The 22,706-nt window shown below is 52.5% G+C and overlaps 2 protein-coding genes and 2 long non-coding RNA genes across 10 annotated transcripts in view; 2 read left to right on the top strand and 2 right to left on the bottom strand.

Moving 5' to 3' along the window:
• Window positions 1–715: 715 nt before the first annotated feature.
• On the top strand, window positions 716–9,180 carry FBLIM1 (filamin binding LIM protein 1). 2 transcript variants are annotated; one of them, XM_064396977.1, is made up of 10 exons: window positions 716–1,345; window positions 1,460–1,600; window positions 2,357–2,574; window positions 2,950–3,083; window positions 3,175–3,286; window positions 3,374–3,543; window positions 3,635–3,813; window positions 3,910–4,027; window positions 4,341–6,393; window positions 8,904–9,180. In XM_064396977.1, exons 3-9 carry the CDS (start codon window positions 2,394–2,396, stop codon window positions 4,452–4,454), a joined length of 1,008 nt encoding a protein of 335 aa, XP_064253047.1. In that variant the 5' UTR covers window positions 716–1,345; window positions 1,460–1,600; window positions 2,357–2,393; the 3' UTR covers window positions 4,455–6,393; window positions 8,904–9,180. The 2 variants fall into 2 exon arrangements, with proteins under 2 accessions (XP_064253047.1, XP_064253048.1); XM_064396978.1 differs by lacking the exons at window positions 716–1,345; window positions 1,460–1,600 and adding an exon at window positions 1,607–2,274.
• On the bottom strand, window positions 8,776–9,766 carry LOC135285051 (uncharacterized). The gene is made up of 2 exons (XR_010350058.1): window positions 9,627–9,766; window positions 8,776–8,958 (listed from the first exon to the last, which is right to left on the bottom strand). It is a non-coding gene; the product is annotated as an uncharacterized LOC135285051 (long non-coding RNA).
• A 5,507-nt stretch (window positions 9,767–15,273) lies between these two features.
• LOC135285049 (uncharacterized) lies at window positions 15,274–18,550 on the bottom strand. Its single transcript, XR_010350056.1, has 2 exons — window positions 18,027–18,550; window positions 15,274–17,840 (listed from the first exon to the last, which is right to left on the bottom strand). It is a non-coding gene; the product is annotated as an uncharacterized LOC135285049 (long non-coding RNA).
• A 1,492-nt stretch (window positions 18,551–20,042) lies between these two features.
• Window positions 20,043–22,706, top strand: part of SPEN (spen family transcriptional repressor) — a 65,900-nt gene continuing 63,236 nt past the window's right edge. For 2 of the 6 annotated variants that reach the window (XM_064397151.1, XM_064397149.1), the window contains exon 1: window positions 20,044–20,392. In XM_064397151.1, coding sequence (XP_064253221.1) covers window positions 20,310–20,392 — 83 coding nt within the window. In that variant the 5' untranslated portion in view covers window positions 20,044–20,309. Of the gene's footprint in view, window positions 20,393–20,490; window positions 21,641–22,706 lie in introns of those variants that run through there. The other 4 variants (XM_064397148.1, XM_064397147.1, XM_064397152.1 and 1 more) reach the window with 3 other exon arrangements.

Raw genomic sequence — 22,706 nt, 5'->3', positions numbered from 1 at the left:
TGGGAGGGGGCAATCCCAGAGCATAAAGGGCACTCACGGGGCCATGGGTCACCCTGGGTAGAGGGGGCACCCATGGAGCACTTTGGGGAGCGCGGGGCAGCCGGGGGTGAATGGGGCACCCTAAGGACACGTGCCCCCCTCTTCCTCCGCCCGGGGCTGTGGGGCAGGCAGGGGGGAGGAGGAAGAGAGGTGGAAGAGGAGGAGGAGGAGGGAGGAAGGGGCGGTGATGCCGGGCGGCTCTGCCTTCCCGCTGCCCCCGCCGCGCCCGCGGAGCGCACGGAGGGACCCGCACCGGCTCCCCAGGTAGGGGACAGGGACGGGGACAAGGTCACCCCCCGTGGGGCTGCAGGGCCACCTCCGGGCAGGCGACACCCCTCCTCCCCGGCAAAGAACCTCGCCCGCAAGGTACGATCGCCCCAGGTAGGGAACACGGGCCACCCTCCGGTAGGGACCACCCCAAGTGTGGGACTGGGACAGCCCCCAGGAGGGGACAGGGGACACCCCAATATGGGACACGGGACCCCCCACGTGATGGGATAAGGACCGCAGTCACCCCGGGATGAGACAAGGGGACCAAGAGCCACCCCCAAGGAGGGGACTGGGGACTCTCCCTGGGAGGGAATGGGGGTCCCCAGGCAGGGGGACACGGTGGGGCCACTGCTCCATAGGGGACGGGGCACTGCCAGGTGGGGGACAGGGAGGTGGGGGGCTGCAGGGCGGGACACAGGGGATGCCGGGGGCTGCAAGGCCACCCCCCAGGTGAGGGACAAGAGGACAGCGGGACCACTCGGGGTGGGGGAAGATGGGACACCAAGAGTTGTGTACCCCCATCCCATCCCTTTTTCCTTGGGCGTCCTCGGAGCACCCTCTGAGAGGTCCCTGGGGCAGGGGACAGAGTTGAGGTGCAGCTCTAGAGGGCTGTGTCCCATCCCAGATTTGGGGGCTGTGGGGATGCCCCATAAGTGGCCCTATCCCCTCAATCCCACCTGAGCTTCCATTCCCAGGAGATTTCAGGGAAACCAGGGGGGTTCCTTTCCAGTGTGGCTTCGGCCACCCCAAACCAGGATGGAGCTGCATGGGGAGGGGGGACCCCCATTAATGCACCCCTCGATGGCCCCGGGCCGGGGGATCTCGGGGTGCTGCCCCGGGGCTGCCGGGATCCCGTCAGCCCCGGCACAAAGAGGAATGCGATGAGCACATGGTTCCCATTAACCCCGGAGAATTTTTTTTCTTTTTTTAGGCTGCTTTTTTCTTTTCTTTCTTTCTTTTTTTTTTTACGATCTTTTCTTTTTCCCCCAGTTTTCCGCAGCTCTGCTGGGCAGGAGGAAAGCGGCGGCTGCGGCGGGTGAGGAGCTGGGCGAAGGCCGGTAGCGCCGGTAGCCGGCGGGGAGGGAGGGAAAGAGGGAGCGAAGTGCTCCGGGTTCTTTTTCCTCTTTAATCCCTTCCCTGCTTGAGTCAGAGGCTGAAGTCATCGGCAGGAATATCTCGAAGCTTTTCGCCCACCTCGGGGAGTCTGTCTGCCCCTCAAAGAATGTGCTGACCCCTGTGAGTGGGATTTTGGGGGAGCAGAGCTGCATGAGACCGGGAACTCATCACACAGGTATTTTTCAAGCTGCTGATTCACCTCAGGGATGAATTCTGCCTCACCAACACAGCACCCTGACTAAAGCCTCAGAGTTCTCCCCCCCAGTTTATTCCATTTGGGAAGGGGAAGCTTCGCCCCAGCTGCTTTTCCCCTTGGGAAGTTGGATAAACAGCCCTTTTCCTTCCTGAGCAGGGTTTCTAGGGGTCGGGTGCATCCTGCCTGTGCTGCCGGGTGCTGCTCGGGGGACGTGTCAGTGTCGGGGACGTGGTGATTCACAGCACCACACCTCACTTTTCCCACCTGGAAAATAAAAGGGGGGATGCGCAGAGCTGGAAGTGATTAGCAGGGAATTGGGGGTAAGGAAGGAGGGAATGGGGATGTAGAAAGATTTCAAAAAAGGGGTTGCAAAAGCAAAATCCTATAGCTGTTTTTTCAAAGGAAAGGTACGTACTTCCTGCTGCCCATAGGGAGTTTAATCCCAGGTGGGTGGGAGCAATAAGAGGAAATACAGGGGATGCAAATGCTTATGAAAAGGTGGGATTTGGCCACAGAGGTGTGCAAATGGGAGCTATCAGCTGCTGCCTCGCCAGGACTCTGTACCCTGTGTCCTCCCAGGCATGAGACCATTTATTGCTGTGACGTGGGACGGGACGCTCGTTCCTTCTCCCTTTCCGGGAGGAGGGAGGCAGGTTGATGCCGAAGGGCAGCACGGCTGAAGGAGCTGCTAGTGTGCCTGAGAGTTTTACTCTCTTTCTTTTTTATTTTCCCCAGAATCAACCCCTGATCTGGCCCTTCCACGGCTTCAGCGATGTTGCCAGGGAAAGCAGAGAAAAGAATTGCTTCATCCATCTTCATCACCCTCGTGCCACCACGGAGGGACGTGGCCACCAAGGAGAAAACGCAACGGGAGCTGCAGCCAGGTGGTGCCGAGGTCCCTGGCACCCATCAGCCCCAGATCCTGCTGTCACCCCCCACGCTGCCCAACGGAGGTGAGGGGTGTCCATGGGGGCTGGAGCGGTGTGGAAGGATGGTGATGGGGCTGAGGAGGCTGTGGAGATGCTTTGCTAAAGGATGCGTGTGAGGTAGGGGATGTGGGGGTATTTTTTAGGGGGCTATTCCCCCAATCCCTGCACACATCCTGGCATGGATCCGGCTCCTGGGGATGGGCTGTGTTTGCTCTCCATTGCTGGGTGCTTATCGGTGCTGTTTGTCCCCTCCTGCTTCAGTGGCGTTTGCTTTTGGGGCAGGTCAGCGAGCGCTGCTGCAAAGCTGTTGGGGTGTTACTGTGACAGGACGTTATTGTGATGGGATGTTACTGGAAATTATTGATCCCCTGAACCCCCCACATCTGTCTGTTGCTGCAGAAACCCACCCGGTGGCCCCTGTACCTGCATCCCCACCAGTCCTGCCCCTCTCTGAAGTGCCCCAGCCCTTGTCTGTGGAGCCGCTGGGTCTGGCACTGCAGCAACTGGACCTTGCAGCACCTTCCACTCTCCAGGTGAGGATAACAGAGTGCAGTCCCCCCAGTGCCTCAGTTTCCCCACCTGTGGGGTATAACTAACATGGCTTTGCCCTTCCCCATTTGCCAGGCCCCTTCCACCTTCCCTGCTGAATTGAAGCCACCCACATTTTCCCAGGAGCAAGCAGGCAAGCGGCAGTGGCAGGATGTGAATAGTGACCCGGAGAGGGACAGCTCCAGAGGTAAGGGTTACCCAGCTGTGCATGGGCTCATCCCCACTTAGGGAAACTGAGGCACACAGCTCCCAGCCGCTCTCCCTCTTCTTGCAGACATCTGTGCCTTCTGCCACAAAGCGCTGGGGCCCCGGGAGCCGACGGTGGAGGCGATGCGGAAGCAGTACCACCCTGCCTGCTTCACCTGCCGCACGTGCCGCCGACTCCTGGCTGGGCAGCGCTACTTCCAGAGAGACGGGTGCCCCACGTGTGACACCTGCTTCCAGGTACCCGTCCTCCTTTGGGGAAAACTGGCACCCTCAGAACATCCCTTGGGGCGCGGGCTGTGTCTCATGGCGCATGTTCCCTAAATTCCAGGCCACGCTGGAGAAATGTGCCAAGTGCCAGGGGCTGATCACGGAGCACATTGTCCGTGCTCTGGGCAAGGGCTACCACCCCAGCTGCTTCTCCTGCGCTGCCTGTGGCCGGGCCATTGGCACGGAGAGCTTCGCCGTGGACGAGCAGGGTGACGTGTACTGCGTGCCCGACTACTACAGGTTGGCCACGGGGAAGGGTGTCCCACGCTGGGAGCTGGGTTTGGCTCGTCCCCGTCACCCCGCGGGGCTCACGCCGCCCCCGTTGGCTTCCATCAGGAAATACGCTGCGGTGTGCAGCGCCTGCGAGCGCCCCATTGTCCCCCATGAGGACGAGGACACCTACAAGATCGAGTGCCTGGGACGCAGCTTCCACGAGAGCTGCTACCGCTGCGAGGTACAGCCCTGGGGGCTGGGGGGCCCCCAGAGCCAACGGGGTGGCACTGAGCCTTGGCTGAGCATGGACACAAGGATGGCAGCACCCACTGCTGGTTTTTAGACCTCAGTTTATCTTACAAATAATGGGGATGGGGAAAATAAATAAATTGGGTGGTGGTGAGATGATGATGTGTTTGGAGAACTTCAGCTTTGCGTGCTTTTGATGTAGTTTGTCACTTTTTTGGAGTGCTGGTGGGTTTTGCAGGGAAAATAGGATGTAACACACAGAGGGACCCCTAAAAGGTGGCTTCCTTTTCCCCTCTTGCCCCCAGATCTGCAGGATGCCCCTGTCGCCGGAGCTGACAGAGAACGGGTGCTACCCTCTGGACAATCACCTCCTCTGCAAGTCCTGCCACATCCACTGGCGCAACGAGTCATCCTGCTGAGACCCTGCACCTCATCAACCCTTCCAGTGCCAGGCAACAAAAAGGGGGTGCCCACAGTGGGATGCGCCCCATGGCTGACCCTGGGTGCCTGCTGCACCCCCAAATTACTGCAGAACTGGGTTTTCATCACCAAAATGTCCCCAGGACCCTGACCTGGCGGCCTGGGGGGTGAAAAATTGTGGATATGTCCCAGCACAGCTCTGTGCTCATAATGAATATAAAATGCCCTGAAAGAGCAGCAATGAGGAGTGGAGGTTTTATTCCTTATTTCTTTTTTTAAACTCCTTTTTCCAAAGGCCAGTTTGGTTTTCTTGGGTGGTATTTCTTCTCGAGCTTCCTTGGGGTTTCACTGAAATGTTTCTCTCTGTGGAGAGCGGGCACTGATTTAGTTAATCTCAGTAAAATAAAACCCCGAGTTTAAAAACTCTCATTCCTTTCATCCACCCTGCATTCCAAACCTATCAACTCCAAGTTTAAAAATAAGGGAAAAAAGCCGGTTTTGGATTTTCTAGACGTGGTGAGAGTTGATCCACAACTCAGGTCCATAAAAGTTGATTTTAGAGTGTAGCAATGTGGTAGATGCTGCTGTCACCCGGAGAAGAGCCGAGTGTTGTTTTTTGGGGTGTATATGGGATCTGGCGATGTTTCATGGAGTTGATGAAAGGAGTTTTGGTGTGGTTTGGGTTTGTTTTTTGCTGACTATCTATCCCGGAGCCGGCAGAGGGCAGCCGGAGCACAGATTCCTCCATCAGGCAGCAAAGCTTCAACTAAAAGCATCCCGCAGGGCCGGGACGCTGGGAAAGACGGACAGCCCGCTTTCTGCATATTATCCGAGATTATAGCACTCTGCCTGTGGAAGCTTTTTGATCTCCTCTCAGTCCAGGCCTCAAACCAGCAGAAATTAGACCATTTCTCTGCGTGCCCAACATCTGCACAACCGATGTTGCCAGTGCTTAGTGGTTTTTTTTGCGAGGGCGTTGCAAACCAGGCGGAGAAACTTTTTAACTTTCTTTTTAACTGAAAGTGTTTAAAAAACCACAAATCAAGAGCAGAAAATAGCAAGAGCGTGTGAGATGATGTTTAATGCTTTCCTGATGGAAAATGGGAGCTGTAAACAAAGAAAACAACCACCAGACTAGCAGCTCCTAGATCACATACAACATCTCCAGCGTGTGCTGTGTTTATGAGTGAAGGGGTTAATGATGGTTAATTAATCACATCAATAGCTATTTCCTGGTGACTCTTCCCTGTCTACAAACCTGATTACTCAGTGTTTGTTAATGAGCATCTCTGGGCCATCAATCAGGTCACAACTTGCTTTAAAGGTATTTATAAATAAGTTGTGGTCTGTCCCAGTCACGTAAGTTGGTGGCTTTGGGTCCAGTTGGGTGGGAACTCCTTGTTCCATGCCAAGGAATTCCTGTGCTCCAAGTCAGCTCTCACTTTCCAAACCTTCTTGCACTGTGAGGAAAATCTGGCATCAAAATAATGCTAAAAAAGTAAAAGGATGTGGCAGTGGCCAAAGGGAGCAGAAAAAAAGAAGGCTCAGAGGGCAAAGGGCTGCTTGTTTTTTGTAATATGGATATTTTTCCACTCAAGGTTTTTGGGGAGGATGGAAGTGCAATGCTGAGTGTTTTGGATGTGTTATTGCAAGTTGCACTACCCTTCCACAGGGGAATGGTGGGAAGGAGCTGGGTATTTCCCCTTTGGAGCCTTCCAGGATGGGCTGTTGGCACTGGGACTGCAGAATTTTTGGCTGCAGACAGGCAGGGAAATGCTTTTATTTACAGGCAGCCTTGGAGAAGGTCCTGGAAAGCAAGGAGAAAGGAAAGGCACCACTGGAGAGTTTGGCAGCATGGTGAAGGGATGTGGTGTGGTCAGTTTTGATGCGGTATTTCAGGAGTGGAGGGTGACAAGGAACAGGGATACATGGACACAGGTAAGAGGACAAAAAGGCTGATTTAAGGCATTTTCTTCCCGGATAAAGGGAGAAGCACTATGAGCTGAGGCGTGGGGAGCATTGCTTTGCCTGAAAAGCACAGCCCCGTGTTTTCCCTTGGGAGGAGCTCGAGGAATTCTGAGCCTCATGCAGGAGCTCCTGCAGGAGCTGGATCCTGTCCCGCTGCCGAGCAAACCCAGATCATCTGCAGTGGCTCAGCCTGTCCTTGGGCTCCTCACCCCGTCACGAGCACTTCTGCAAGCACCCAGGTCTGCAGAAATAAACCAATCACACATCCTGCCTTGAACAATAACATTTTGGGGGGCCGGGCCCACCTTGGACCACCCAGGTGTAATCCCCACTCCAAGTCCCTCCTCTTGTCCCTGTGGCAGTGGCAAAGGGCAGAGAGGATGGCAGCGCTCTGCATGGCTCCAGCCCTTCCCTTGGCTGCTGCAATCAGCTCTTGCAATCCCTCTTGGCAGGCAGAGGAGAGCGGGAAGGACCTGGCTGCCTTCCAAAGAGCAGCAAATGCAAATATTTCCTCACTTCAGGCTGGGTGCGGCCCGCGGATAAAATTTCCTTGGGCTTTCCCAGCAAAGGCATCCGATCTCTCGCTCTGCTGCAAGGCCAACTTGCTCCCAGGAATACAGCCATGTGTCCCATAAAAAAAGCCTAAAGGTTATCTTTTTACGACTCAAAGGACAGCCTGGTTTTTAAAAAGAGGTTTTAAAGTGAAGAAGGAGCTGCCATGCACAGTGGTTTTAAATCAGTGGTTAAAGTGTTGTTTCATGGAAAAAAGTACCAACCTTTTTGCAGGTTTATTTGGAAATTGGAAGATTTGTAGTGTGGTGCAAGGAAACTGGGATGATAAAGGGGCTCGAAAAGGTGCTGGGAGCAAGGCTGGGTGCTGGCGATGGATTTTCTGAAATAAGATAGAAAGAGCTGCAGGAAAACTGGGGTTTTTTTGGTTTTTTTTTTCCTTTGGATCCCAGGTTAACAGCAGTCACATCCCAGCCAGCTCCCTGCAGTGTTGTTCTTCCCCACAGAGCATTCAGACCTATTTTCTGTACGTTCCTTTGAAACAGCCTAAAAAAAAATTGTATTTTTTACATGAAAAGGGGTCTGATTCTGGGAGAGGCAAAAACCAGCAGGGATTATACAATGAACAGCCCAAGCGAAGATTTCTCCAGGTCATGCAGCACAGGTGAAATATATATTTAAAAAAAAAAAAAAGGCTGTATGCTAATATTCTCATTTATCCCAAATTTTCCTGGCAAAACTGAACCACCCACTGCCACAACGTAGTTTTAAAACACACTGATTTTGATAGCATGAGGGGAAAGGGATGAGGCGAGTGCGCAAGCGCGTTACCAGGCTGCGAGTGCTATGCTGGCTTCTTTATAAAATAAAGAATAAAAAGCCCAATCCATCCTATTTCTGTGAACACACACACAGCACACACCTGCAAGCAGGGTTTTGCTATTTCATATCCCAGATTTCCTTCATCATATCAGTGATTATAGCATCCTGCATCCCTATTTCCTGAAAATTACCAATTTTCACCCAGATTTGGTGTCAAGTGGGTTAAGTTACATCTTTATTTTGATGGAATATCTAGTAAAGCAGTGTGAGTGAGGAATTTTATTGAAATAAAAACACAGATTTTTTTGGAGAGGTTATCCTCTTTGTCAAGGGGGATTATTGACCTCAGGGATTTATCACGGGGAGGGGGGGGAAGTGGAAAAGGATGGAGAATAAATATGTATATAATAATATATACCTTAATTCTCCGTGCTGCTAAACCTTTCCTCACAGCCAAACTGGGGAATATGCTTTAATCTCTTTATTGGATTGCTTCCTCTGAGTATGGTAGGGGTTTTTTTGTTTGTTTGTTTGTTTTCTGAAGCGATGGGGCTCTAAGCGGGGAGTTAAGCACGAAGTGTTTCGAGAGGAAAAAGAGAAACTCCTGAAGAAAAAAAGACAGAATGAGGAGGAAAAGGAGGGCTTGGGGTGACAAAAGGCGGCGCCGGCCGGGGCTGCCCCTCACGGCCCCTCAGGCGCTCGCTTCACAAAATGGCCGCCCGGCGGGGCCGCGGGAGCGGCTCTGAGGCGACAAAATGGCGGCGGGCGGAGAGCGGGGGGAAGGACGGGCGAGAGCACGGCGAAGGGCTCTGATCCTGTGGGAATCCCCTCCGGGCGGGGGGCGAAAGCGCTGCGGGTGAAACCTGACCTTCTTCTTGTTCCCCCTCCCGCCTGCCCTTTTCTCCTCGCCGCCTTTGCAAAAGGATGTGAAAATGGTCAGAAATGCGCATTTTATTTCGGCCATGACGGTGCTTTCTCCCTTCACCTCAGCTCCCCCACTTCCCCAGTTATACCTCTAAAATGTTATTTGTTCCCCTCACAGATGAAGGGTTTTGGCCCTGAATTAAGCTTTCCACACCACACGCACCCCCAAGGTGGGTAGTTTTATGCCTAATTCTGTGCTTTTCCACCGCTTTTCTCCTTCGCAGGGGTTGAAGCCGCCATCTCCCGGTCTCTTCACGGCATGGAAAATCCCCAAAAGTACTTAACGAAAAAAAAAAAAACCAACATAAAAAAAAAGTCCCAAATGCACGAGGATTGATTTATCATCGGAGCCAGAGTGGTATGGGAAGAAGCCATCGCTGCTTGCCTGCTCCCCACGACATCTCGCCCGCCATTCACTTAATTAAAATCATATATTGGTGTGATCAGACGCGGTAATATCATTAAAAAGAAAACAAAAAAAAACCCAAATCCCGTAACATCCACACGCTCGTTGTTGGAGGCTGTAGCCAAGGTACTATGCTTTTTTTTGTTTTGTTTTGGTTTTTTTTTGTTGTTGTTTTAAATATTCTTTTAATGTTGCCTGACCCTTTTTTCCTGCATCAGAGTGTTGTTACAGGCTGTAACATTGCCTCTTATTTCTTAAAAGCTACATACCTAAAAATAACGCTTTTTTCCCCATAGAATTGCAGATTTAGGCCCATACAGATGCTTTTTTATTTCTACGGATACAGAAATACTTGTATATATTTATTAAATATAAACATGTAAATACTGTTATATAATTCAAATTTTTATATATATGACCTCTTCCCAGGACTACTTAAAAAATAAAATAAGCCCACACATCTAAAAACTATAATTTAATTATATATAATCACTATAACTTTGGCCTAATATATCTTTGATTTTATAGATATATATATTACCTTTGTTTTCCTCCATTGGTTTCCTACTACAATGTGTCCTAAAAGCAGGAGAAAAAAATGCCATCAAAAATAAAAATTAAAAAAAAAGAAAAAAGAAAAAATAACAAAAACCAACCCATCTCTTTTTTTACAGTCCGTGATGGAAGTTTGTGCCTGAATGTTTTATTTGTTCCACAGAGATGTAGATTTTCCTTGGGAGATTTGGGAAGAATTATTTTTTAATGAAAAAGAGGAAAAAAATACACCCAGAAAAAAAAACCCAAAACAAACAGCGAAAAAGAAACAAAAAGGAAAAAAAAAGCACAACAGAACCAAACCGCAGTAAGTGAAGCTGCAAATGCAACCCAATCGTCCGGATCAGACAATTCATTGCACAAAAAAAAAAAGGATAAATGGAACTGCAATGGCCGGCTTTGCTGTAGATCCAGGAGGAGGGATCAGCTCCTTTATCCCACCATCTCGCGCTACAAACACCACCATTTTTTTCCTCTCTTTTTGTTTTTAAATACGCTTTGTTGGGGCGTTTTGTTTCGAGCCGAGGCGGCTGCACCACCCCCGAGCCGGGGCTGCCGGAGCCGCTCGGGGGCTTCACTTTTACAGAGATCCCTTATTTTTCCCCGGCCTTGTGCAATCCTCTCCGTTTTATTACATGGCTTTGGGTTTGGTTTTTTTTTCCTCTCCCCTCTGCGGGTATAAAGGTTTCTCTCCTCTCTCCAGCTCGGCTGCTTGTTCCAGAAGTTTCCACGGGGGCGGGGAGCCCCCACTGCGGCGCCTTTGCCGCAGCGCCGGGCAGGAGGAGGAGGAGGAAGAGGAGGATGCGGAGGATGCGCCACCTCTCCCTGCCTGGGAGCCTCATTCCAAGCCGCTCCCCCTTGCTCCGTTCCCCAGCCTTGAAAACAGAGCGCTGGGAGGTGTTTGCGACTTGGAGGGGTTTGTGGGTTTTTTTGGTTGGGATTTTTGTTGGCTTTTTTTTTTTTCCTTCCCTCTAAATAAATGGAAAGCAGAGCTGTCGCTGATGGAGATGGATGAGGCAGGGCTGGCAGCTCTCCTCCGGCGTGGCCATGGCACCGATGGCATAAGTGACCTTTCCCAGGCGGTGGGAGAAGGGATTCCCCCCCCCGCCCCAGCATGCTCCTGCTCGGAATTCATTTTAAATAGCAGGAGCATTATTTTTTATTTCCCCCCCCCCCCCCCCCCCCCCCTTCTCCTTCACTGTTTTGTTTGGGTTTTGTTGTTTTGTTTTGTGGGTTTTTGGGTTTTTTTTTGTGTTTTTTTTTTTTTTTTTTTTTTTCCCGAAGCTTCCTCATGATCTTTTTTTTTTTTTTCCTGTGTGTGTTTTGAATTGCATTTTAAAATTGCCCAGCTGGAGACAAGGCTTGATTAGAGCTGGAACAATAGCTCCCTTTTATTAATAACGGGAAGGATTTACAATCGTACAGCACCTTCCTTGGAAAGCTTTCCAAACCATTTGCAAACACTCACAAATTTCAGATTGTGCAGCCCTTGGCTGTGAGGTGGGTAAGTATTTAATGGTGCCACCACCCAAAATCACCTCGGTGGCAAAGCTCAATTTCTGAGTGCTTAAAAAGATGACAAATTTGGTTTGGGTTTTTTTTTTTGGTGGGGGGTGGTGGGTGGGGTGGGGTGTGGGGCTGGCTAAAAGCTGTAACCTAAATCTGTAGATGCAGAGTATTTGCTGCGTCCTGGGAACTGGGCTGTTCTCCCTCCAGCCATGCAGCTTTCCAGAGCCGAGCTGTGGATTTGCTGCACGTCAGTAAACATCTGCTGATGGATTTTTTAATTTTTTTTTTTTAATCCATTCCCTTTTTGTAGTCCCTAAGTGACCTCCTGCAGCGCTGCATCCATTGCAGTCCCAGCACAGCCTTGCACTGGAGCACTGATGTGTGTCCCTGTGAGCCAGAGTGACCTTGCTGGGGGACTGGGCCCACTGAGTGATTCAGGTGCTCTGCTTTGATCCCAAACCCCTGCACCCCGTTTTTTCCCAGCACCCAGGGGGTTGCTGCAGTTATGGGTTAAAGCTGTTTCATGCCTTATTTTTTTCCTCTGGTTTGTTTTTTGTATGTTTTTCCAAGGGAAACAGTGTATTGTTTATGTAGCCCCTCTCCACAGCAGATCCCTAGAAACCCTGCAGGGATCCAGGAGTCAGCCAGGCAGTGGGATCTGGCCTTGCCAGGAGCACGAGGGACGAGGCTCCAGCCACGTCTGCGTGTGTCACACACGGGCCACACAAACCCACAGTGCTCCTGTGATTACTTCTGTCGGCAGAGTGTGAGCGCGTCCCAGGGCTTCCCCTTCCCACTGCTTGCTGGTTCACAAAGGCTGATGCTTCTGGAAAAAGCTCTGCCTTGTGGCCTTCAAAATAAATAAATAAAGCGGCGCTGCTGTGGATTAGTCATCCTTATTTTTGAAGGAAGCTGTTTGCCAGCGCTGTCCGAATCACGCATGTGCGTGTGAGATGGGAACTCCAGAAGGCTGGTAACGTGCTCTGCTCGCTGCTCCTTGGAGCTCAGCCACCCGGGCTTCGCTGAGCTGCTCCTGGCAGGTGGAAAAAACGACAGTCCAGCTTTCCAGACCTTTCCCTCCTTTTTTTTCCTCAGTGCTGGAATCTGCATTGGCAGGTGTGCAAATGTGGAGACTGTAACAGCAGCGAGGATGGATGAGGTGTTTTCTGGGGTCACATCCAACTCCAGAGAAGAAACCCTGGTGATTTATAATTTTTTTTCTTGTCTCTGGTAGACTTTATTCTGAGCTCTACTGTATCTTGTGAGAAGACTGAGTTTGACCCTTTTGGCTACTAAAAATGGTTCTGTTTTTAAACCTTGATGCTTTTTCCCTTCCCTGTGGTCATGCAGAAGAGCAAGCAGTGCAATTAAACAGTACAGCAAAGGGCAGCTCCCTCCCCCTTTCCCTTTCAAAAAATCCAGTTGTGTCTCTTGAACTGCTGCATAGGCAGAAAACATACAAAGCCCTTGTCAGCATTGTGCTGATGTGTGGCACGTTAAAAAAAAATACACACAAAAGGGGTGGGGAGAGCGGGTGCCTCCAGGGAGCAAAACTGTGAGGCCCCTTTCCCTCCAAGCCCACAGACCTATGTGGGATAGTCTGTTCCTCCTAATTTTGCTCAGGCAAAGGCAGTGAAAGTCAGAGGGAGTGTTGAACATCTTAAATGGTGTTGATGAAGATCAGGGTCCCCTTGAATTACATTTTTTTTTCTCTGTGAACTTGCTCCTGTGAGATGGTTCATTACTCCATTCCTCAGAGTCCTGCTCACTCGCCAGGAAACGCTTCCTTACTGGGTGTCCTTTCTTTTGTTGTGTTGCAAAGGTAATAACCAGAGACCTGGTGCTGGTCTCTGCCAGGTCACACACGGCTCCGAGGCGCAGCTTCCCGCAGTCATTAGTGCACAGCGAGTGCTGGGGGTCGTTAGCCACTCTTAATGAGGATATCGCATCAGGATTCCATGGATGCCACTGCCTGACCCGGCCCTGGAGAAGCCCCTTAGGGGAAATTATTTCACTGACTGGTTGCTGCAGGGATTTCTAGCACAGCTACGGCTTTATTCTTGTTTTTAGCCAAAATTAAGCGCAGGGTGGGGATGAGGTGGCCAGGCCAGATTTCATGCCCTGCTCCGTGTGGTAGGTGTGTGAAAAGTGTGCCTAGAGCCTTGTTTGGAATAAGGCAGTGCGGACAGGGATTTGGATTTTATTCCCTCGTTAGGGCTGTGTTGGTTTGGAGATACACCTTGTACTCTTCATAGGCCTTTGCTGGCAGGGAGGTTCGGAGGAGCAAGAAGCTGCCTGTTGGGATGATTCCACATTTTTCAGGCTGGCACACCCTGTGGGACTCTAAATTACTTTCCTTTGGCAGTTTAGGATAAACGACTGAGAATTGCCTTGTGAGCACTGAACTTTTACCACCCTGAAGAGTTACTCGAGCTACATCCATGATATTTCCAAGCTAAACAAAACCTGAATTTCCAGTGCCAAAAAGCAATACAAACCTGCACTCCTCCTCTGTTCAGGAGAAAACCACAGTCTTTCAAGCTTTGCTCTTAGCCCAAGGAGTTAAAAAGCTGCACTGTGAGATCTGCAGAGGTGAAAATAAAAGCCAAAGGCAGATGAGGAACTTCTCCCATGCTGTGTTGGAGGAGAGGCTTTAGAACGCAGCAGGTGTTGATGCACAAATATTTCTCTTTGTGCTTTCTCTGGAGTGAAGGAGTGGTAACTCTACAGACATGGGCTCACTCCTCTTCATTTAAACACCCTCACGTTGCTGTGGTATCAAAATGGTGTTTGATGAAACCAAAGCTCAGATAGTGGTGGCTCGGAGTTTATTTTGTCCTGGGTGTGCTGCTCAATCCAATGCGGAATGTGGGAAGAGCAGCCTGTAGCTTGCAGGTTTGGAATGTGGGGCTTGTGCTAAAGCCTTGTCCTGTAACATTTCCAGTGTAATTTCTGAGATTTTTTTTCTCCTGGGCATTGCACACAGGTAAACATCACATCTGGATATAGAGTTAATAGAGTTAATTAGGTGTTAAAAATGGCAAAGTATAGGATTCAGTGATCTAACCAGTCCTAGGGGATTTATATCCTTTACAGTCGTCCTATTTCTGTATCAAATCACATGGAACTGTCTTTTTTGTTTTTGTTTTCTTTGGTTTTCCCTTAAAATGCAACCTTTTGCAGCCTGGAATGCTTTAGTCCTGTCTAGTGATGAAAGCCCTGTGCTTGGGGAGAATCCTTGTGAAGTGAGCAGACACAGCTCTAGCACGTGGTTGTACAGGGGTCTGGGGGCAAGGGGAAGCAGGGCAGAAGTTGGCACTGTGGTGTTCCTGTGATTCCTGTGATATTCCTGTGATTTTTTTCCCCCAACAACAAGCTAAAAAAAGGTGTTCTTTCTAATATATCTACCACACTATAAGCAAGAGTAAACCCTTTTGCAGTCCTATGTTGGCATGTAAGTTTTGGTTGTGTGGCTTAACCATCACTCTGGGCTCTGCTGAAGAAACCTCTGTTTCTTTGTAGAAGGAATTTTAAAAACAGAAATGTGCTTTTATATAGACATAAAAGTGGGTTCAGTGTCAACTGAAGTCCAGGGCCTCCCGTGTACTGGGCTGTGGGATGTGGCTGCTGTTAAGCCACTGACTAAAATGGTGGCATTTTGTGGCAGCTCCCCTCCCTGGCGCTGTGGATAAGAACACCACAGGGAGGAGCATCAGAAAATAAATTACTAAATGTTGCATTTCAAAAACGTGAAGGGAATTTTCTGTGCAGAGTCATCTCATCAGAAGACTTGGAGCACTATCCTCGAAAAGAACCGAAATCAAGAGTTTTATTAATATAAATCCCGTGCTTTGTGTTGGTTAAGTCTCCAGAACCCGGCTCTGTGCTCCAAGTGTTTTCAGCCCCTAAGCCCATAGTCTCTGTCTTGGCAACAAATGGGCCTAAATATCAAACAGCACCTATTCTTTCTTGGAGAAAATGAGCATAAAGCAGAATGGATAAGCTATAAAATGAGGCCAATAATTCAGGCTGGCTTAAAAAGGAGATAAAAGCCTAGCTGCGAATTTGATATTCAGCTGTCAGAGTGTTCTTTTAATAAATACTATCAATGAGCAAGGAAAACATGTAAATACATTTTATCCTGACAAGATGGTGGCTGGAGCTGGCTGGCTCAAAGAAAGGAACACTGAGTGTTTCTTGGGGCTCTTTGCTGGGAAACCTCCTGGTTTTGTACAGAAAGCAAAGGAACTGGCTGTGCCCTGGTGGTGGGGAGAACCCTGGTGTTCCTGCCCAGATCCCCGTGAATCCCAGCTGATGTAGCCAGGGAGAGGTGTAATGTCCCCCTTTCCCTACACACCGCACAGAGATGTGTCCTGAGCCAGGTAGGAAGCTGTGGTCTGAGCCAATGAGCCCTGGTTGCTGTCCTTGTTCAGTATCTAATCTTTGCTGTTTGAAATGTTTGGTGAGCATTCTCAGCCATGCGTGGCAGCTCCGCCGTGTTCAAAATGGATAAACCTGCCTTTTGAAGCATTGTGTCTGCCCACTTTTATTTATTGGTTTTCCCTCCTCAAAGAGAGGCTGCTGTGTGAACCCCAAGGATGTTTTCCACTTCTCCTGCACTTTTTTTTCCCTTCAAACTGGAGAGCTGCTAACTTTATTAGCTCCTTATATGGCAGCCCCATTTTCTCACGCCTTTAATGGCTCTCTTTTGATCTGTCCCGTTCTTGCCTTGCTTTTCCTGACATGAACGCGGTGTTCAAGCTGAGATAGGTTTATAACCTGCTCCCTCCCTAATAAATGGCCTGGCACTTTAATCCTCTCTAAGCACTGATAAGAAACATCCAAATGTTTTAACTGTGGGGCTGGCTGAGTTGTCCGGAGATAGCCAGGCTCTCAGCTACACCCTCCCAGGAGTCATTTAAATAGTTTTTTGCAGTGTGTGTCCCAAAGGCCGAGGGTCATGGGGAGCAGCTGAAGTCCCCTTGTCCTCAGCTGTCTGGCCCTGGCAAGGGCAGCACGCAGGGCAGTGCAGCCGTGTCTCACCCCTGGGTGCTCCTCACGCTGTCACTCATGGCAGGACACTGGGCTGGAACAAATGTGTGTCTGCTCTGCAGATGCAAGGATGGTGCTGATCCTTCGTCACAGCCCCTCTGGCCTGCTGAGGCGGGGGTTATACCTGCTCTGCTCTCCAGCCTGGGTCTGTGTTCTTTAAAATCTTCGACTGAGCTGGGGGGATCTGGTTACAGCAGCATCACTGGTGCAGCTGCAGCTAGGAACAGCTTCCCTGCAAAGCATTTGAAGACCATCACCATGGTCCAGAGCTTTGTTTTGCGTCACCAGCTGAGCTTTGTGCTGCTCTTCCAGCTGGCTGTTGTGTAAATGGAACCCTCCTGGCACTCGTCTCAACCCTCTCCTGTCAACAGAGTCGATGGCTTTGTTTGTGACAGCTCCCAGCGCCTGCCTGTCCTGTGAGATGGCCGGGTGACAGCAGCGACTCCGTGTGAGATTCCCTGGAAGGACCTGGGAGCTGGTGTGGTTGCCTCATGTCCCTCGGAGATGCCACCCCAGCAGGGAGAAGGAACAGTTGGAATTACAGTTGCAGCAAGCGCACTCCATCAGAGGGGGAGAATTTATCACGGAAAAGCTGTTTGATTTTTTGGTGGTTTTGGTTTGGGTTTTTCCTCTCCGGAATGGAGAGCCCCTTAAAGGTAGAGACACGTACAAACTGCTCCTTGGGTGTCCCACCGGGTAAAAAAATGGAAAGCTGAGCCTGGTTCCACACTGGAAGCACCGGCGGAGCGTGCTGGCAGCACATTTTCTTGTGCACACGTGGCTCCATCGCACGTTTTGAATAATAGATGGCTTGCGTGCAAGGAGTTGTTGGGGTTTTTAATTAATCAGTAGATCCCAGGTTGGCAGAGCCCATCATCACTGGGGAAACTGAGGCACGGGGCTGCCGAAGGATGGGCTTGCAGGCACTGGAGTTGAGGATAAGGCTCGGGGCACCACGGATCGAGTCCATGTGCGTCAGAGATGTGATTAAATCAGGAGATTTGCATGTTTGTTAAGCCACTGCAGCTCAGTGACTTTGACCAGTAGCGAGGTGGACTTGTTGCCGGAAGGTTACGGTGTCCGCCCGGATTGGGTGGCAAAAGGCAGCTCTGACAAATAAAACATGGGTTTGATCAATACCAAAACGTCATCAGGAGACTTTGGCCATGGAAAATACTGAAATATGGGTTTGCTCTGTGGTGGAAGCAGTGAAGGCTTTAAACACCAACACTCGTGGCTGTGGGTGTGTGTTTTATCCTGGCCTCAAGCTGCTCAGAGTCTCACAATGGGATCTGATTTTCATTTCGGGACATAGAAATAGGTGTCTTATCAGTGTAATGGCATGTTTTGGTGGAAAAGAAGATCTTGTGGGTTAAAAAATGTCTAGTTGTACGTTGCAGAGCTGGTGTGACATGTCAGGCAACTAGAGACGGGTGATATTGGCAACGGGCAATTTCTTCACCCCACGTTAATTAAGGAGCCGTGCCAGCCCCGGGGGGGAGCGGGAGGTGAATCCTTCCCACAGTGGGAGTTTCTCCTGCGTGGTTTTCAGGGCAGCCAGGTCCCTGGTCTGTTGGATGAAGTACAACTTGGGACACCCTGCTTTGAGGAGGGAGTGTCTCAGGGTGACACATCGTCCCTGTGTCAGCGGAGAGGAGCATGTGGAGCAGCCGAGGGGCTTGGGGATCCCCCTGCAGCCCAGGGGATTGGGGATCCCCCTGCAGCCCCACTCGAGGCTCCTGCTGCTCTGGCCTTTGGAGCCATTAGACACCAGAGCCAGGGCAGCGCGGGGCCCTCCCTGCCAGCACCTCAATTAACTTTTTACCTGTCTGCCCAGTGGCCACGGCTGGGTGTGTGCTCACCTGGGGATGAAGGCAGCTTGTGCCCCAGGATTTTGGAATCCCTATGGGATTAGGGGGAGCTGTAGGTTTGGGGGTCAGCAGGAACCCCCTGGCTGGGTGAAGCCCCTTTGAGCCATGCCAGCAGGACCCTGCCCTTGCAGTGCAACCCGTCCTGTCTCACAGCTCCCTGTTCCAACTCCCCCAGCCCAGCACTGAGTCTCACAGCCCCTTTCCTCACAGCCCCATCACAACTCCCAGAGCCCCCGTACATTTCTCACAGCCCCTCATTACAACTCTCGCAGAGCCTGTTACATCTCTGAGTCCCCCACTGCAACTCTCACAGCCCCACTACAATTTTCAAAGCCCCTGTAATGATCCTCACAGCCCCCCAATAAGACTCTCAGAGCCCCCTGTTGTATTACAACACCCCATTGTGTCTGACTCTCCCACTGTTTCACAATCCTAATTCTCTCATCCTGTTTCTCACCCCCCACCCCAATTCCCCCGTCCCCCCGTTTCTCACACCCCCCCACCCCAATTCCCTGTTCCCCCCGTTTCTCACACCCCCCCACCCCAATTCGCTGTTCCCCCCGTTTCCCCACCCCAATTCCCTGTTCCCCCGTTTCCCACTCCCCACCCCAATTCCCTGTTCCCCCCGTTTCCCAATCCCAATTCCCTGTTCCCCTCGTTTCCCAATCCCAATTCCCTGTTCCCCCCGTTTCTCACCCCCCACCCCAATTCCCTGTTCCCCCCGTTTCCCAATCCCAATTCCCCGTTCCCCCCGTTTCCCAATCCCAATTCCCTGTTCCCCCCGTTTCCCAATCCCAATTCCCTGTTCCCCCGTTTCCCACTCCCCACCCCAATTCCCTGTTCCCCCCGTTTCCCAATCCCAATTCCCTGTTCCCCCCGTTTCCCAATCCCAATTCCCCGTTCCCCCCGTTTCCCACTCCCCACCCCAATTCCCTGTTCCCCCCGTTTCCCACTCCCAATTCCCGTTCCCCCCGTTTCCCACTCCCAATTCCCGTTCCCCCCGTTTCCCAATCCCAATTCCCTGTTCCCCCCGTTTCCCAATCCCAATTCCCTGTTCCCCCCGTTTCCCACTCCCCACCCCAATTCCCTGTTCCCCCGTTTCCCAATCCCAATTCCCTGTTCCCCTCGTTTCCCACTCCCCACCCCAATTCCCTGTTCCCCCGTTTCCCAATCCCAATTCCCCGTTCCCCCCGTTTCCCAATCCCAATTCCCCGTTCCCCCCGTTTCCCACTCCCCACCCCAATTCCCTGTTCCCCCCGTTTCCCACTCCCAATTCCCGTTCCCCCCGTTTCCCAATCCCAATTCCCCGTTCCCCCCGTTTCCCACTCCCAATTCCCGTTCCCCCCGTTTCCCAATCCCAATTCCCTGTTCCCCCCGTTTCCCAATCCCAATTCCCTGTTCCCCCCGTTTCCCACTCCCAATTCCCGTTCCCCCCGTTTCCCAATCCCAATTCCCTGTTCCCCCCGTTTCCCATTCCCAATTCCCGTTCCCCCCGTTTCCCAATCCCAATTCCCTGTTCCCCCCGTTTCCCACTCCCAATTCCCCGTTCCCCCCGTTTCTCAATCCCAATTCCCGTTCCCCCCGTTTCCCAATCCCAATTCCCTGTTCCCCCCGTTTCTCACACCCCCACTGGCCCCGCCCGTTCCGCGCACGCGCACTCCCGCCCGCTCCCCCCCGCGCGGGGCGGTGCGCGCTCTCGCCCCGCCCCCCCGCCGGCCCCGCGGCGCGCGCCCCGGGGCGCAGTGCGCCTGCGCGGGGGCCCCCGTGTGGCGCTGCGCGAGGCGCGGGCAAGGGAAGGGAAAAGGGAAGGGGAGGGGGGGCGAGCGAGCGAGCGAGCGCGGCCGGGCCGGCGGAGCAGCGGGAGCGCGGGGGGGGGGGAAGGAGGAGGAGGCGGCGGCGGGGGCGCCGCGCTGCCGCTGCCGGAGGAGGAGCAGGAGGAGGCAGCGGGAGCGAGCGAGCGGGCGGCGCGGCGGGGGGAGCCGGCGAGGAAGCGCAGCCGCGGCGGAGAGCGAGCCCGGCGCCCGGCAGCCGGCCCGGCGGGCAGGGGGCCCCCCCGGCGGGGATGGTGCGGTCCGGCGGCCGGTGGCGCTGAGGGCGGCCGGGCCCCGCGGCGGAAGGGGCGGAGGGCGAGGCGGAGGCGGCGGCGGGCGGCGAGCGGCGGCCGGCGGCGCGGCGCGGGGGCAGGCGGCGGCCGGGAGCCGGGGCACGGGCGGCGGGCTCGCCCCGCGCCGCGCAGCATGGTCCGGGAAACCAGGCACCTCTGGGTGGGCAACCTGCCGGAGAACGTGCGCGAGGAGAAGATCATCGAGCACTTCAAGCGGTGAGTGGGGCCCCGTCCGGCCCGACCCGCGGTGTGGGGAGAAACGAGGGGAGAAACGTGGGAAAGGGGGGGAGGAGTGCGCGGGGACGGCGGCTCCCGTGGAGAGGAGGAGGAAAACAGCGCTGTAAATAACCCGCGCCATGGCGGGATCGGCGGCGCGGCCGGAGCGGGGAAATACAAAAATGGCTAAAAATGGACCCGAAACGACGGAGCAGCAGCAAGCGGGGCTCGGAGGTCGGCACGGAGCGGCTCCCATGCCGAGGATGTCGGGAAGCAGCGCTGAGCCTGGCCGACTTGTTTTCCATTCCATTCCTTTTTTTTTTTTTCCTAAATTATCCAACGCTGGGACTTCTTTTTCTGTTTATTTTCGCCCATTTCACTGCGTTTCCCTCCCACCTGGAGCCGTGGAGGATGCTGCGTGTCCCCCCGAGGTGCAGCGAGCTGTGGGAACCGAAGCGCCTGCAGCTGCGAAAACGTGACTTGGGGGAAAGAAAAATCACACAAACCCACGAAGAAAACACGGGATCCTGCACGCGGGAAGCACTCTGGACTCGTTATATCGTGCTGGGTTGTTTTTTCCTTTTTTTTTTTTTTTTTTATTGCATAGGTTAATCCTGCTAATAAGGAAGTAGTAGCTGTTTGCATGGTTGGGTTTTTTTCCTCCTCCCTCCGTCTTTCCCTGCGAGGAGGAGGAGGAGGAAGAGGCTTCTTCCCCACCGCCTCAGCAACACCTTTTTCCTGTGGAAATGCTCTCGAGTTGATGCACGTCATGCTGGAAGCTGGTTTTTAGGAAGAAAAAGAGAGTAACGAGCCCTGCTCAGCTCATGGCCCCTCCAGGCGCTTTGCTTTAATCCCACCAGCAGCAGAAAAAAATGGATTTTGAAGCTTCCTTTAATCTTCCTGTGCTGGAAAAATGACGGAGCGTCCTTAATAATGAGTCACCATGGGAAAAATAGATGCGGTGACACCGACGGGGAGAAAGGAAGGTCCCAGCGTCTCTTCCCTGGTTTCTGGTCGTCTGTTGTGGAAGGACTGGGGGTATCGCATCCTCCTTCATCCTCCTGGCCTCAGCTGCTGCAGCAGCCAAACCCCATCTCTGCATCCTCATCGCTCTGAAATTGCCATGTTTTAATCAAGCTTCACCTTTTTTTCACCTTTATTAAACCCCGAGCCAAGAATTTGCCGCTTGATGAAGGCACGGATGGTGGATGTGTGTTCAGGGTGGTTTGTCATGTCCCTCAAGTCCAGGTTAGGTGACCCAGTGCTGTTTACAAAGCCAGGTTTTGGGGGGAAAAAAAAAACCCCAAAGGGTCATTTGGTTAATTCCAGCCGTAACTAGCTGAGGGAATAGGCGCTCCACACTGGAAATCTGACATTCCTCGGTTTTATTTTGTCCAGTCCTTCTTCTTTTATAAGATGTATTAAAGGAGGGAAAAAGTTGCCATGGTACTGTTGCTTGGAGATGGATGGGAAAAATGGCAGGCGCTGAATTAATTACCTTTTTTTGGTTGTTTTTACCTCGGCAAATTGCGATGGGAGGTTTGGGAAGGAGCTTTGTAGCCAGGCATTTCTCCCTGTTTTTTGCCAAGTGATTTTTGCCCAGGATTTGTGTGTTTGGACGAGGCTGATCTCACGGCAGTAAACAGTTAAAACACGCTTCAGCCCTTTGGCTGCAGGTACTAAAGCAAGGGGAGGGAATGACACGCCGCCTCCGAATGCTAGTGGGATGTACCCACTGGAATATTTGGAAAAGGGGTGAGGGGCTGAGCGGGGAGCCGGCTGCGAGGCTCGCTGTGTAGGTGCTGTAGGTGGACAATGGAGCAAGGCTTCCTTTGTATGCCCGTGCTCGCCTGGGGGAAGGGACAGGCGCTGCACAGGGCTTGCCCGGCGTGCTGGCTGTCTCCAGAGGGAAGGGAAGGTGGCAAGGGGAAGGCTCCCTGCTTGGAAAGGACGCTGCAGTCGGGAAGGAAAGTCTTTTCGGAGGGAGCGGGGCTTGGCAGAGCCCGGTTCCCACCCATCCCCCAGCCTGGGAATAGGGCGAAGCGCGTGCGGGGAGGCTGAGCCATGGGAGCGGGGCGAGGTTTGGGGCAAAACCGCCCAAAACCTCCACTGGGCTGCGGCCGGGAATCGCCTTACCCCCCGAGCCTCCGAGCAGCTCGCCCGAGTGTTTGTTTTTCCACCGGGCTTGGGAAATAGTGTCCTTCCCAGATGGAAAGCCGTTGGCTGGGCTGTTGCACGGTCCCCGCTTGAGAAACGACCATCTTGTTTCCAAAGAAGCAAAAATTCAGGGAAAACTCCTAAAACTTACAGCTCG

The sequence above is a fragment of the Passer domesticus genome, chromosome 22 (assembly GCF_036417665.1).
Source record: "Passer domesticus isolate bPasDom1 chromosome 22, bPasDom1.hap1, whole genome shotgun sequence".
Lineage (NCBI taxonomy): Eukaryota > Metazoa > Chordata > Aves > Passeriformes > Passeridae > Passer > Passer domesticus.
This window is presented reverse-complemented; position numbering and strand designations above follow the sequence as displayed.